Consider the following 15,872-nt stretch of genomic DNA (forward strand, 5'->3'; position numbering starts at 1 on the left):
TAGGAATAAATCTAACCAAAGAAGTGAATGACCTATACTCTGAAAACTACAAGTCACTCTTAAGAGAAATTAAAGGGGACACTAAGAAATGGAAACTCATCCCATGCTCGTGGCTAGGAAGAATTAATATTGTCAAAATGGCCATCCTGCCCAAAGCAATATACAGATGTGATGCAATCCCTATGAAACTACCAGCAACATTCTTCAATGAACTGGAACAAATAATTCAAAAATTCATATGGAAACACCAAAGACCCCGAATAGCAAAAGCAATCCTGATAAAGAAGAATAATGTAGGGGGGATCTCACTCCCCAATTTCAAGCTCTACTATAAAGCCACAGTAATCAAGACAATTTGGTACTGGCACAGGAACAGAGCCACAGACCAGTGGAACAGACTAGAGACTCCAGACATTAACCCAAACATATATGGTCAATTAATATTTGATAAAGGAGCCATGGATATACAATGGCGAAATGAGAGTCTCTTCAACAGATGGTGCTGGCAAAACTGGACAGCTACATGTAGGGGAATGAAACTGGACCACTGTCTTATCCCATATACAAAGTAAATTCAAAATGGATCAAAGACCTGAATGTAAGCCATGAAACCATTGAACTCGTGGAAAAAAACACAGGCAAAAATCTCTTGGACATAAATATGAGCGACCTCTTCTTGAACATATCTCCCCGGACAAGGAAAACAACAGCAAAAATGAACAAGTGGGACTATATTAAGCTGAAAAGCTTCTGTACAGCAAAAGACACCATCAAGAGAACAAAAAGGAACCCTCCAGTATGGGAGAATATATTCATAAATGACAGATCCGATAAAGGCTTGACGTCCAAAATATATAAAGAGCTCACACGCCTCAACAAACAAAAATCAAATAATCTAATTTAAAAATGGGCAGAGAAACTGAAGACAGTTCTCCAAAAAAGAAATACAGATGGCCAACAGACACATGAAAAGATGCTCCACATCACTAATTATCAGAGAAATGCAAATTAAAACTACAATGAGGTATCACCTCACACCAGTAAGGATGGCTGCCATCCAAAAGACAAACAACAACCAATGTTGGCAAGACTGTGGAGAAAGGGGAACCCTCCTACACTGCTGGTGGGAATGTAAACTAGTTCAACCATTGTGGAAAGCAGTATGGAGGTTCATCAAAATGCTCAAAACAGACTTACCATTTGACCCAGGAATTCCACTCCTAGGAATTTACCCTAAGAACGCAGCAATCAAGTTTGAGAAAGACCAGTGCACCCCTATGTTTATCGCAGCACTATTTACAATAGCCAAGAATTGGAAACAACCTAAATGTCCATCGGTAGATGAATGGATAAAGAAGATGTGGTACATTTACACAATGGAATACTACTCAGCCATAAGAAGAGGGCAAATCCTACCATTTGCAGCAACATGGATGGAGCTAGAGGGTATTATGCTCAGTGAAATAAGCCAGGCCGAGAAAGACAAGTACCAAATGATTTCACTCATATGTGGAGTATAAGAGCAAAGAAAAACTGAAGGAACAAAACAGCAGCAGACTCACAGAACCCAAGAATGAACTGACAGTTACCAAAGGGAAAGGGCCTGGGGAGGATGGGTGGGAAGGGAGGTATAAGGGCGGGGGAAAAAGAAAGGGGGCATTATGATTAGCATGTATAATATGGCAGGGGGTGCATGGGGAGGGCTGTGCAACACAGAGAAGACAAGTAGTGTTTTTTACAGCATCTTACTACGCTGATGGACAGTGACTGTAATGTGGTTTGTGGGTGGGGACTTGGTGAAGGGGGGAGCCTAGTAAACATAATGCTCTTCATGTAATTGTAGATTAATGATACCAAAATGAAAATTAAAAAAAAAGAAGGCAGATTTAAAAAGGGGGACAAAAACAGAGGAGATAGAGGACAAATAACAAGATGGTAGACTTAAGCCCAAAGACATCAACAATCACATTCAGTATAACTGGTCTAAGCACAGCAACTAAAGCTGAAGTTGTCAGACTAGTTTCTTTTTTTGAAAATAAGACCAAGGCTATTACTACATTCAATAGAGTAGCACACATCTTAAAGAGACTTAAGTACAGTTGACCCTTGAACAACACAGGTGTGAACTACATGGTCCACTTAAATGTATATTTTTTTCAATAAATATATTGGAGAATATTTTGGAGATTTGAAATTATTTGAAAATACATTTTCTTTTCTTGAGCTTACCATATTGTAAGAATACAGTATGTAATTGGAGATGATAAAGTGGAGAGAAGTGGATAATACAAACCATGTTAGCCAACTGTTTATGTTATTAGTATTCTAGTCAACAGTAAGCTATCAGCAGTTAGGCTTTGGGGGAACCAAATATTACATAAGGTTTTCAACCGTGCAGGGGGTTGGTACCCAACATCCACGCTGCTCAAGGATCAACTGTATTCTTCTTTTCAGTTAAATCTTCGGATATTTTTCCAAAATAAAATAATTATAAAAACTAATATGCTGTAATAATACTCAAATAACTACTATTTAATAGTAACACACACACACACAAAAAAAAACTATTTAGGAGACATTTTCTAAGTCTGCCATCAAATGTGCCTCCTACTTCAACCTGGCATTCCTCTAAGTTAGTCTTGTGGAAGTCACACCTGGAGAAGCCTAAACTCACTACTGGCAAGGGGTGTACTTAAGGGACCTTTCTTCTTTCACTCCCACCCCACCCCATACATGTAGTTCACCAGGAAACCATATGGCTCATAGCTTTTAACCACAGAAGGCAGCTAAAACAACTAGGCTAAAGAAATCTCTATGTATAGCCTCATATCTGGACCAACTAAGCCATCAGTTCATATAGGATTCTAAATCAACACATCTGTTAGCTAATTAATTTTTTTGAAGAAGCACTTTAAACTAATACAGTATCACTTAAATGACCAACCTGAGCACACAGCTCATTAGCCAAATGGAGGCTACACTTCTGATGAACAGAAGGCAATCGAATCCACTTGCTGTTAGAAAACAAGCAGTGACAATTTTCATTGCACAAAACACCCTAGTAAGAAGTTTATTCTGTCACCAAAAGGGAGATTCAAAAAGCAGGTATCACTTACTAGAACACTACAAAATGTTCAAGATGCAAAGCCTTGACTAGAGTTACTGACATACAACATAAAGAAATGTTCAAAGAACTCTATTTCGGTAGGCTCGAACCCTGTAAGAGCATTATACCACCTTCCAGTTACAAAATAACCTGTAAATATGCAAATAAAAAATGTCTCAGAAATAGATAAAATTACTATGCAACAGTGGCAAGATTTTAGGATTTTCATTTTATTAAAAGTATAGCAACACAATAGCAGTATCATTTGATAAAAGTAGCCTTACTCATATAAATATACACCACTTATGCAGCATGTTTACATTTTAAACTCTTCCCTTGATAATCCATAGCATTATGTAAAGAACACTACTGTATTCATCTATTAAGATTAAGCAGCGTAACACTTAAATCTTAAACTGAACTACCTATACAACTACATAGTATACCCAAATGTAATCATCTGTGGAAATCATGGGATTCTGTAGATTGTTCCCCAATCATTTTTTACCTACTAGTAACCTAAAACTTATAGAACTCAATCTCAACTGAATTTTCAGTATTTTTCATGAATTTGAACTTACTTATATAATATATAGTTAAGAAATTATTTATTTAGCAAATAAAAATTAATCAAGAATGGAGGGAACTATTATTCCATTCCAATCCTGGGAAAATAAATTTTAGCAGCAAAGTATGTTGTTTCTTAAAAGTTGGCAATGTTCAAAATTAAAAGGTTAGCTAGTTACAAATTTGGAGGTTAGGCAACACAATAAAAACCTACTTTTAAAAACAATGTATTAGGAAATGTTATGGTTAGGAAATGTTATGGTTAAACTAACAATTGTAATAAAGTAACTGCTAGAAATTATAAAAGTATCTTGAAATGGAATGGATAGAAATCCAGATATTTAGTCACTTAATCCAACCAAACTGAATCAGGGATCAAAAATCACTAATAGATTTAGCTTTCTTTTTAAAATAATGTATCAATCTTGAGGCAGAATCACCAATATAAGGATATTTAAGAAAGAAAAATTCATCCACAAACCCAAAATTAAATAAGAAAGTCAATTTTACTTTAAAAGATTATTTTATTACATTATTTTTGACTCCTGCTTTCAGAAATATAATTCAGCCTTTTAAGAGCACTAACTTTTGAAATCTGAAAATAAACAATTTTAAATGAATATTACATTAGTAAATAAACACAAGAAAATACTATGTAGGCAGTGAAAGTTTTAAATATTTAAACACATAAGGAACATAATTTCTTTGTGGAAATGGCTCTACTTCATAACCCACCCAGATAAAATCAAATATTAGCTTAATGAAAATATAGTATGTTAAAGTTATTCAATGCATACCTCCAAAAGGATTCATTTGAATTGCTAATTCAACTACTACAGAAATATTTAAATCTAATATTATTTCTAATTGGTTTTTTAAAAACTTTTAAAAGCCTACTACAATATATTTCAATCCTTAAGTTTGAATATTATCTTCAGTTGAGAGCAGATTTGGATAAAGGTTCTTTTTTTCTAATTTTAAGATAAAGATAGTAACATATACACAGGAATGAATGAGGGCCCTGAAAATGACTAATACCACAAAAGAAATTATTTTCTTGATAAAAGAAAATTCATTCTAAATGCCAGTTATTTTTAATTGAGCATGTCAAAATTTAAGTCTATGACACTTCTGCAAATCAAAATAGCATATATATACTGAACCTCTTGAAAAAAGAATTCTAAAACAAAAAAAACATAAGCTGACTGACTAGTGTTTAAAATTAGATTAGATGGAAAATAATAACTAAGGAGACAGTTGCAGAAGTTAAGGATTTGTATTTGTTTTCTCTCTCGAAAACTGGTTAGTTTATGAAGGACCATCTTATAAACCAGTCCGGTGTGCATTACTGAAAAGCAAGAACAAAAGGAACAACAGAATTTGTCTAGAATGATGAACAGCAACGACAATTTAAGGAACAGAGTGTACTCTCTATATAATCAAGCTAAAAAAAGATAATTACAGACAGTACCAAGTGTAAAACAGCTGTCTTCTTGGCCTTAACTCAAGTTTCCCTGACATCTACCTGGGATGAAAAAGAATGGTCTTAAAGAAAAAACAAAATACCTTGAAAGAAAATAGTAAGCAAATGGTAACATTATCAGCTCAAGTAAACAAAGAGAAAATACGTACTTTTTCATACACATACCCCCCAATACCTCTACAACCCTAGAAATCTTTGTTTTCATGAGCCCATTTAAGAAAATATTTTACTTCCTCCAGATCTCTTGTATTACTACTCATGCCCAACTTTTACAAATCAGTGTGTCTCAAGATTAGTATGATTTTTAAAGCCGAATAAATATCACCAGGAAGAAAAGTAATTAGAAGGACTAAATTAAATATGTTAATTACCAACATTAAAAACCATTATTAAAAGATTCCAGAATATAAGAAACATTCAAGCTTTAAATGATTTTTTTCATAGACACCACACACTCACTCTCCATATCAAAACAATTTCTATGCCAACTAAAACAAAAACAGGATGAAACTAAGATGCTGTTTTGCAATGCACAATATTTTCCTCTAAAACACTTAGCTTTATTAGAGAGAAATGGTACTGAAAATAGCAAAGATTCCAACATTTGCTCTAGTCTACTTACATTTCATAAATAAGACAGGTGTTGATGCAGGACACCCACTCTTTCACAATCTTTCATATGCACCCACTCTTCTATCAGAATAAGCTGTTTACCAGCCAACCGTATGTGGTTGAGTGACTAAAATGACCATCTATACTTTACATAGTAAAGCATTTTCAAAAATTTTAATGTACATAGTGACAAAAAGGGGAGGGAAAAAAACACACTAATTCTGAACACATGAAGAGTAAGTAAGCAGCTTTGTGATCAAACCAGGTTTCATTACTTGAAATAGGGGCAATTCTTTGTATGCTTCACCGAACACTTCAGCTTCAATAGTATTAACATTAAAAGAAAACTCAAGTTGAAACCAAGTAACTGATGTGCTACTCAGTTTTTAAATCTATAAGTAACTCTTCCCATGAGGTAAGGCAACTGAGTAATTTGATTGTATTAGATTGTATTAAAGTAATTATACTTGATTTTTAAATAACATGCTAATTAAACAGTATAACTTTTTTGGAAATGTAACAATAATGAAAAGGATTCTGAAAACAATGAATTATGGCTTTGGGGAAAAATATTAGCAATGTTGTCATTTTACTAATTGCATACTTTCTGCAAAAAGTGAGCCTATAAATTACGGATGACCTGTATTTTAAACTCAATTAAACATATCCTTAAACATAAAAAACAAATAACTTGATGTATTCTCCTTTACATGATCTCCTTTGCACATCATTTACGAGACAATGATTGAGAGGTAATAATTAAGGCCACCCAATGTAGACAACTAAGGAGTTGGCTTTAAGTAAAATAAGAACATGCTTCATTTTCAGTTATCACAGTATAGAACTGATGGTCCCAAAACTGCATTGTTGTTTAAGCTCTAAAGTCATTCTTGAAAACAGGAGTTCCCTTCTCATATTAGGTGAACTATGTAAGCTCTTCTGATATACTGCTTGCACACGTCTCTATGGGAGTGAAAGGAATATCCACTTAAGTTCTGTATGAATTGAGAATGACTGGCACATATAAAATTCTAGAAAACAGTACATACCACATTATAGAAGGCACTAAAGCTTCAGCTTGTGCTCCCATAGCCCATTTTGAAAACCCAGTTTTCTTTTTAAAATGGCACATTTGCCATCTATAGCTGACAACACACACTGCAATATTATTCATAATAAACTAGGAAATATAAAGTTAAAGAAGAAATGCTTACTTTGTGGGGAGACCCAATGGTTCTACACACTGAATACTAATACATTATTAGTATTCAACACAGTTGCTCTTCCTTTTGAAAGAGAATGGTAGCATGCATTGTCAGTTGTTTTTAATCCACTTATTTAAGCAATTTTAATCTGTAAAACTATTTTAAAGAAAAACTGTTGTCCTAAACAAAACAAAAAAAACCACAATAGTGAGAACGTAACACAATCACTGTAAAACCTGTGAAGTAAATGTTAAAATTTCTTACATACTCTGCACTTACAAGGGTGTATATATATTTGCACCAATTTCAAGCACATCATCAATCTATATATTGAAATTTTTAAAAAAAAGTAAAACAATACAAAATTCAGTAACTATAATTTTTTTTTTAAGAGCCTCCAATGCTTATCTCCAGTCTGGACAGTTCAAATTTGGACTTTGATGCCCCATTTATTTGTAATGGTTCTTGGCAAAGACTAACAAACCACATGACAAGTATGTCAGCCACCGTGGAAATGCAAGTTCTAAAAGATGAGGAGTTTGGGTTAACATCTGTCATTTTCACGCCTTATTTCCTTACTCAGTAAACAAGATGGCCACAAAGTCACCTAACAACTAGAAAAGCTGTTAGCTCTTATCTTTATACTCAACTGGATTTTTCCTCTGTTTAACATCTTGGTGAGAGAATTAAAAGCTTTGGATTTTATTCCAGCATGTGTTTAGGAGGTGTGTTTGTCAGGTCCTATACTGCTGCTGTTCTGGTAGACAGGTCTTCATTTGGCTGACAACTCCCGTTTTGCTGTACTTTGTTTTCCTCGGTCCTTGGTGCATCCTTGTCATCTACTTCTTTGCCCACATTAGAATCTGGTTCTTTGTTGTGCTCCTTTTCCTACAATGATATTATAGTATGCACTTAATACCTTTCTCAAGAGTTGCCTACTACTGCATCTGTTATGGCTAAAATATTTATCTTTTGTGAATATAACGATATTATCTCCCACTACTTTTCACCTAAATACAATATGAAAACATATCAGTATATCCTTTGTACTTGTGATATAATGATTTATAAGAAATATGTATTTCATCATTCAGATGAACCGAAATATATTTCTCAGATATATTTGGTCTTCAACCACAGCTGCTAAAAAGGCTTCAGAGCCATAAAGATGGGAATGGTATCCTGTTAATGATGAAAGTGACTTGTTGGACCCAACGCAAGGGTAGGGGCTGGTTGCCAGGAGGACCAAGTGATTAGAGGGTGGGAACCCTCAGTCCACCCTATCTTCCTTCCCCCTGAGTCCCCAGCCACTGCGGAGGGGAAAGGGGTTGGAGGTTGAATCAGCCAGTGGCCAATGACTTAGTCGATCATGACTATGCAATAAAGCCTTCATAAAATCCCAAGGAAACAGTGTTTTGGCCTTTTCCCTTTCCCGGAAAGAATCTATGCTTGGGGAACCAGAATGCTTCCACATGCCAAGAAGCTGAGTCCCAAGTTCCACACGAAACTTTACTGGGGACTTCATCCTATTTATTTATTCATTCACCTAGCTTTTGATTCATATCCTTTATCATATCCTTTAATAAACTGGTAAACATATTTCCCTGAGTTCTGTGAGCTCAAACTTGAGAAGAAGGAGGTTGCTGGACCCTCTAATGTGTAGCCAGGTGACCAAATGTACAGGTAACAGCCTAGAGCTTGCCACTGGCATCTGAAGTAGGGGATGGAGGAGTCTGTCTTGCAGAACTGAACCCTTAACCTGTGAAATCTGATGTTATGTCCAGGCAGATAGTGGCAGAATTGAGTTAAATTCCTGGATACCCTGACGGTGTCTGAGAACTGCTTGGTGTTTGTCTATGTGTGATTGGGGAAAACCCCCCACACTGGAAATGGAGTCCAGAAAACCTAGGAGAGTACTTCTTATAAACAATGGACAAGCCATGGAAATTAAATTTGAATGAAACAGATGAAGAAAAATTCTGAGAAAGCGTTCAATAAATGTTGCTGACTGACTTGATAAAGTGGGCAGATCTGCTGAAAGAGTAAAATGGTTCCCAAAGATGCCAGGACAGATTTGTAATCTTGGGTACCAAAGAAGCAAAAATAAGGGAATATGAAAGAGAAGTCACTCTTCCTCCTAGCAAAGCCTGTTCAGTCCAAAGTCTGACCTCAGCTTGAGGGAGAATTAAATGAGAACATGTGGACAGTGCCTGACACACAGTAAATACTCAAGAGATGTTATTACTGTTTCAAGGACGATAACCCTCTATCAGTAAGCGAATAAATTTAAGATGAAAGCTCCAGAACTCATAATTGATACCCAAATATAAATATAGTTACAGGTATAATAAGGAAATTAACATTAATTCACAAGTACTTAAAATATTTGTTGTGGAATTTGGTTTTCTATTAATTATACTAATTTAACAAACCTAGTATATGTACTACAAAACCAAGTAACAGCATCTATTAAAGTTGCTAAAATATACTGAGGAAAATGCCATCTAGTAGAAATTTTAGTATAAATTCAGATATATCTGTTACCCATAAATGGTCTAACAATTCTTATTGTATGCCACTCCTTTATTCTCTAAAATAAGGAATGCAACTGCTTAAATTTTAACTAGCTCTCATCCTTTCAAAAATTTAGTTTAAAAAACTATCCATTTAATAAACAGTAAAGAATTCCAAAAATGTACAAGACACCGTTACCCTCAAGGAACTTTTAAAAAGTCTAAAACTACTTCTATGCAATAAAGAACAGTCTCAATTATTTATTATTCAAAGTCAAAAAACGGAATGACTGTAGCTTACCTTAAGTGAAGTATTGTTCTTCTCCAACTTTTCCTTCCCATCTCTGTCATTAGAACTCTTCCTTGTAGAGGCTGAACGGAATTCCCTCTCTTTTCTTTCACTGATGTGGTCCCTTTCTTTTTCTCTCTTTTTATCTTTCTTATTTCTGCTATAAGAATATTTGACAATGTAAGTAAGTTCTAAAAAATTAAAGACCTACTAAACTGTTGAAAATACTCCTACCTAGACTAATGCATTGCAAATAAGCATGTCAGTAACCTGGTTTGACCAAGTAACATAAATGGGTCCTACAGCCCTACCTATTCTACCCACTACCCCCATTAATGTTTTTTAAATAGCAGAGGCCACCATGTGTTCAGATAAAACACAATTTGGTATTGTCAATTTATTCATTCTGAAAACACTGATGATTTATCTACTATAATTAGGATAAAATAAAACCAATTATAGTGTGTTATAACCCACCTTTTCAAAGCAAAAAATGAGGAAGCAGAAAGGAATGAAAAGAATAAAGAATCAGCTGTGGCTTCCTGGAAGGGCTGAATTACTACTAGCAAAACTTGGAACTTCAAAGAACCTATTATGTCATGTGCCCTCCTTGTTCACCATGAATTAAAGAGCAAAAGTTAAAAGACAGAATGGATAAGTTCCATTTATAGAAAAAACACACCCTTAAAATTAGAGGAAAAAACCATTCATTTTGTATCAGCGTCTAACAGATAGCTTCTACTCAAAGTAGCTCTAACATGGAACTCTAAACTTTTTTCTCCCAATCATGGAGAGTTTAAAAATAAGCACAATGGTTGGTAGAACAAAGACATTAGGTAACAGACCCAAGTACACATCAAAACTTAGTATAACAAAGGGGGCACCTGAAATCACTGGGGAAAAGACAATCTTTTATAAATAAAAGATCTGGAGACAACTGGACTATTATTTGGGAAGTGATAAAACTGAATCTGTATTTCATTCCACATATGTAATACATTCAAATGGATTCGAAACTTAAATTTTTAAAAATGAAATACTAGAAGAAAATGGTGGTTATTTCAGTTCAGTGTGTGATTGGAAAGATTTATGTTTTTTTTCTTGGAATATAGTTTACATACAATATTATATTGGTTTCAGATGAACAACTTAGTGATTCATCAATTATATGAATTATTAAATACCGATGTCAAGTGTAGTTACCATCTGTTAAGAATTTTTCTCAAATTCCAGATTGATAAATTTGCCTATATAAAACTTTTCCAAGGCAAAACCTACCATTAGAGTACATCCAAAAGGGAAATGACAAACCAAGAAAAATATCTGCAACATATTTGTATGTGTATCTTTATATACAACTCTTAAAAGTCAAAGTAACAACCATATCAAATAGAATAAAATTCTTAGAAATAAATTCAACAGAGGCAACAAAATACCTGCTAAAAGAAATAGACAAATAAATGGAAAGACATCCACAGAGATGGATCAAAGACTCACACTGTTAAGATAACAACAGTATCCAAAGTTATTCTACAGATTCAATGCAATCCCTATCAAAATCCTACTGGCAATGTTAGCAAAAATAGAAAAAAACCCATCCTAAAATTCATATGGAATCTTAAGAGACATTAAACAGCCAAAACAACCTTAAAAAAGGAATAAAGGCAGAAGACTCACAATTCCTGATTATAAAGCTTACTGCAAAGTTACAGTAATCAAAGCAGTGTTATTGGTACTAGCATAAGGACATACAAACCAATCTAACAGAATAGAAAAACACTCTCACATATATAGTTCAAGTGATTTTGGACAAGGATTTTTGGTCATTCAATGGGAAAAAGACCACCTTTTCAACACATGGTGCTAGGAAAACCACATATCCACAAGCAGAAGAATGAAGTTGGACCCTTACCTTATACCATATATAAAAATTACCTCAAAATTGATCAAAGACATAAGTGTACAAGCTAAAACTACAGAACTCTTCAAAGAAAACACAGGGGAAAATCTTCATGACACTGGACTTGGCAATGATTTCTTGGATATGACAACAAGTACAAGCACACACAAAAAAATAGATAAATTTGACTTCATCAAAATTAAACATTTGTGCATTAAAGGATACTATTAAGAAGGTGAAAAATCAACCCACAGAATTGGAGAAAAATATTTGTAAACCATTTATCTGGTAAGGGATTAATATGCAGAATATAAAGAATTCCTACAACTTAACAACAAATAACCCTATTAAAAATGGGCAAAAAATGAGTAGACATTTTTCTCCAAAGAAGATATACAAGTGGTTAATAAGCACATGAAAAGATGTTCAACATCACTAATCATGAGAGATATGAAAATCAAAAACACTCACTCAAATGACTACAATCACAGACAGATAATAACTAAGTGTCAGTAAGTATGTGGATAAACTGGAACCATCATACACTGCTAATAGAAATGTAAAATGGCACAGCCACTGTTTTGGAAAACCAGTTTGGCAGTTCTCACAAAACTAGAATGTTACTGTATTACCACTCTTCAGTATATGCCTGTGAGAAATGCAAACATGTGTCCAAACAAAACTTGTACCTGAATGTCCATAGCAACGTTATTCACAACAGTCAAAAAATGGAAACAATACTAAATGTCCATCAATTAATGAATGGATAAATAAAACACAATTTCATTTATACAATGGATAAAAAGGAAATACTGATCCATGCTACAACATGCATGAACCTTGAAAACATTATATGAGTCCAAGAACCAGATACAAAAGACCACACACATAAATGAGTATGTATATGAAATGTCCAGAACAGGCAACTTGAGACAATAGATAGATTAGCAACTGCCAAGAGCTGTGAGGAGTAACTGCTAATGGGTACAGGCTTTCTTTTGAATTGACAAAAAACGTTCTGAAATTAAGTTAGCAATGACGGTTGCACTACAGTGCGAACATACTAAAAAAACCACTGAAATGAAAATTTTAAAGGGTGAAGTTTATAATATGTGTATTATCCTCAGTTTAGAGGTAGGATTGGGTATAGTCACTGAGTATACACAAAGTATGCATGTGTATATATGCATAGCATGCTGTCTTCTGTGAAGGAGAAATTCAAATGTATGTATATGCTTAAGTTTGCAAAAATAAAGTGATCACTTACAGAGGGTGAATGGGAAGTAAGGCGAAAGAAACAGATGGAGTGACAATGTGAATATATTTTTGTCTAATCTGAGTTCACAACTTAGAGAAGTTTTACTTTCATCAGCCAAATACTTTTTTTTTAATATACAAATATGGTCCACCTCTACATCCTATGCTTTCCATTATTCACACCTAAAAACAAATAAACAAAAAGACAAATAAATAGAGGATCCATGCTGGGAAACATGCTCCTTACACTCCAGCAAGGCTTTTTATAAATTTCTATTTTGTACACCTAGAAAACCAACCAAAAAACTATGACCAATCAGTTAGGTAACAGGCTAAAAAAATAAATATACAGAAATCAATAACCTTCCTATGCTCAATCAGATGACATAAGGAAAGACAGACCTCATTTACAAAAGAAACAAAAAAGTAAACCTAGGAATAAACAGAAAAAATCTGTATGAAATAAACACTGAAACATTCCTGAGAAACACTAAGGATGGCCTGAATAAGGAGATATATTGCATTTCTGGATTTGAAGACTCACCATCATAAAGCTTTATTTATTAATAAATCTATTTATCAATTTTCCCCAATTAACAAATTTAATGCAACTGTAACACAAATTGTCAAGATTTTATTTCTAGAACCTCCACAACTGACTCTTACTATATTCAAATGGAAAAACATACAAGAATGGTCAGAAAGCTCAAAGAGCAATGGAGGTGCAGGAGAGAACAGGCCTTACTACACATTAAAAAACAGTATATAATCTGAGTGATTAAAAGCAAGGGGCACTGGTACTCTAATCATAAAACCAATCCAACAGCACAGAAGGCCCAAAAATAAACCCAAACAGAAAAATTTGGTATATGACAAAGGCAACATACCAAATTAGTGTTAGAAAAACTGAATTTTTTCAATTGAAGTATCACTGATATCTTATATTGGTTTCTTGCTCAACAGCAACCAATACTATTAAATCTTCATCCCCACTAGTACAACTACTGTCAACACAGGAAGATATTACAAAATCATCGACTACGTTCTCCATGCTGTATTACTATCTCAATGACCAGCTGATATTGTGAGAATTTTTGTGCCCCTTTATTCCCCTCATTCTCCCACCCCTCCCCCATGGTAACCACCAGTCACTTCTCAGTGTCTATGAATATACTGACATTTTGTTCATCTTGTTTTGTTTTTAGATTCCACATGTAAATGAAATCATATGGTATTCGTTTTTCCCCACCTGGCTTATTTTGCTGAGCATAATACCCTCTAGGTCCATTCATGTTGTCTCAAATGGCAAGATTTCTTTTACATGGCTGAATATTATTCCACTGTGTATATGCACCACATTCTCTTTATCCATTCATCTGTTGATGGATATTTAGTTTGCTTCCATAACTTGGCTATTGTAAATAATGCAGTGATAAACATAGTAATACATGTATATTTGTGGATCAGAGATTTGGGGTTTTTTGGTAAATTCCTAGATGTATTCTATTTTTCATTTTTTGAGGAACCTCCATACTACTTTCCACGGTGGTTATGCCAATTTACATTCCCACCAACTGTGTAGGTGGGTGCCCTTTTCTCCACATCCTCACCAACACTTATATCTTGTCTTTCAGATGGTGACCATTCTAACTGGTGCATGGTGGTGTATCACTGTGGTTCTAATTTGCATTTATTTCCCTGCTAATTAGTGATGTGGAACATCTTTTCATATGCCTGTTGGCTGTTTTTTTCTTCTTTGGAATAAATATATTTCTTATATTGGTTTCTTGCTCAACAGTAACCCATATTATTGGAAATAATAAACTGGAAAAAGCCACTTTTTAATTGGGTTATTTTTCTGGTGTTGAGACATATGAGTTCTTTATACATTTTGGACATTAACCCCTTATCAGATAAATCATTTTACAAACATGTTCTCCCTTACTGTATGTAGGATGCCTTTTTAAATATTTTTATTAAGGTATTATTGATATACACTCTTATGAAGGTTACATATGAAAAACAATGTGGTTACTACATTCACCCATATTATTGAGTTGCCCCCATACCCCATTGCAGTCATTGTCTATCAGTGTAGTAAGATGCCACAGAGACACTATTTGCCTTCTCTGTGCTACACTGTCTTCCCCATGATCCCCCTCACAATATGTGTGCCAATCAGAATATCCCTCAATCCCCTTCTCCCACCCTCGCCACCCCCTTTCCCCAACCCCTCCCCTTTGGTAACCTAACAGCTAGTCCCATCTTGAAGTCTGTTGGTCTGCTGCTGTTTTGTTTGTAGGATGCCTTTTTGTTCTGCTGATGGTGTCCTTCCCTGTACAGAAGATCTTTAGTTTGATGTAGTCCCATTTGTTCATTTTTTGTTTCCCTTGCCCAAGGAGGTATGTCCAGGAAAAAATTGCTCACGCTTATATTCAAGAGATTTTTGCCTATGTTTTCTTCTAAGAGTTTTATGGTTTCATGTCTTACATTTAGGTCTTTGATCCATTTCGACTTTACTTTTGTGTATGGAGTTAGACAGTAATCCAGTTTCATTCTCTTGCATGTAGCTGTCCAGTTTTCCCAACACAGAAAAACTGAGCTTGTAATAAATGGTACTGAAACAATAGAGAGGCAACTGGAAAAATAAAATAAAATGGGACCCATATGCCACATTGTACATTAGGATAAACTCTTTTTGGATCAAAGATTTAAATGTAAAAAACAAAACCATAAGAGTACAAGAAACAATGAGGGAATTCATTATAACCTTTGTTAACTTTGTAACTCAAAATCTAGAAGTCATGAAAGAAAAAAAGAGAAATTAACATAAAAATCAAAACCTTTGTAAAATCAAGTCCATAAACAATTTCTACAAAGAAATGATAAACTAGGATACTTGAAATCACTGAAGAATAATCTCCATAATACAAGAGAGTC

General features: G+C 34.3%; 1 protein-coding gene across 5 annotated transcripts in view; it reads right to left on the reverse strand.

Moving 5' to 3' along the window:
- Window positions 1-4,177: 4,177 nt before the first annotated feature.
- Window positions 4,178-15,872, reverse strand: part of SREK1 (splicing regulatory glutamic acid and lysine rich protein 1) — a 56,947-nt gene continuing 45,252 nt past the window's right edge. For 4 of the 5 annotated variants that reach the window (XM_036887683.2, XM_036887685.2, XM_036887686.2 and 1 more), the window contains 2 exons: window positions 9,788-9,935; window positions 4,178-7,861 (listed from right to left, as the gene is read on the reverse strand). In XM_036887683.2, coding sequence (XP_036743578.2) covers window positions 7,715-7,861; window positions 9,788-9,935 — 295 coding nt within the window. In that variant the 3' untranslated portion in view covers window positions 4,178-7,714. The remainder of the gene's footprint in view (window positions 7,862-9,787; window positions 9,936-15,872) is intronic. The other variant, XM_036887684.2, reaches the window with a different exon arrangement.

This window comes from Manis pentadactyla, chromosome 2 (genome assembly GCF_030020395.1).
Source record: "Manis pentadactyla isolate mManPen7 chromosome 2, mManPen7.hap1, whole genome shotgun sequence".
Lineage (NCBI taxonomy): Eukaryota > Metazoa > Chordata > Mammalia > Pholidota > Manidae > Manis > Manis pentadactyla.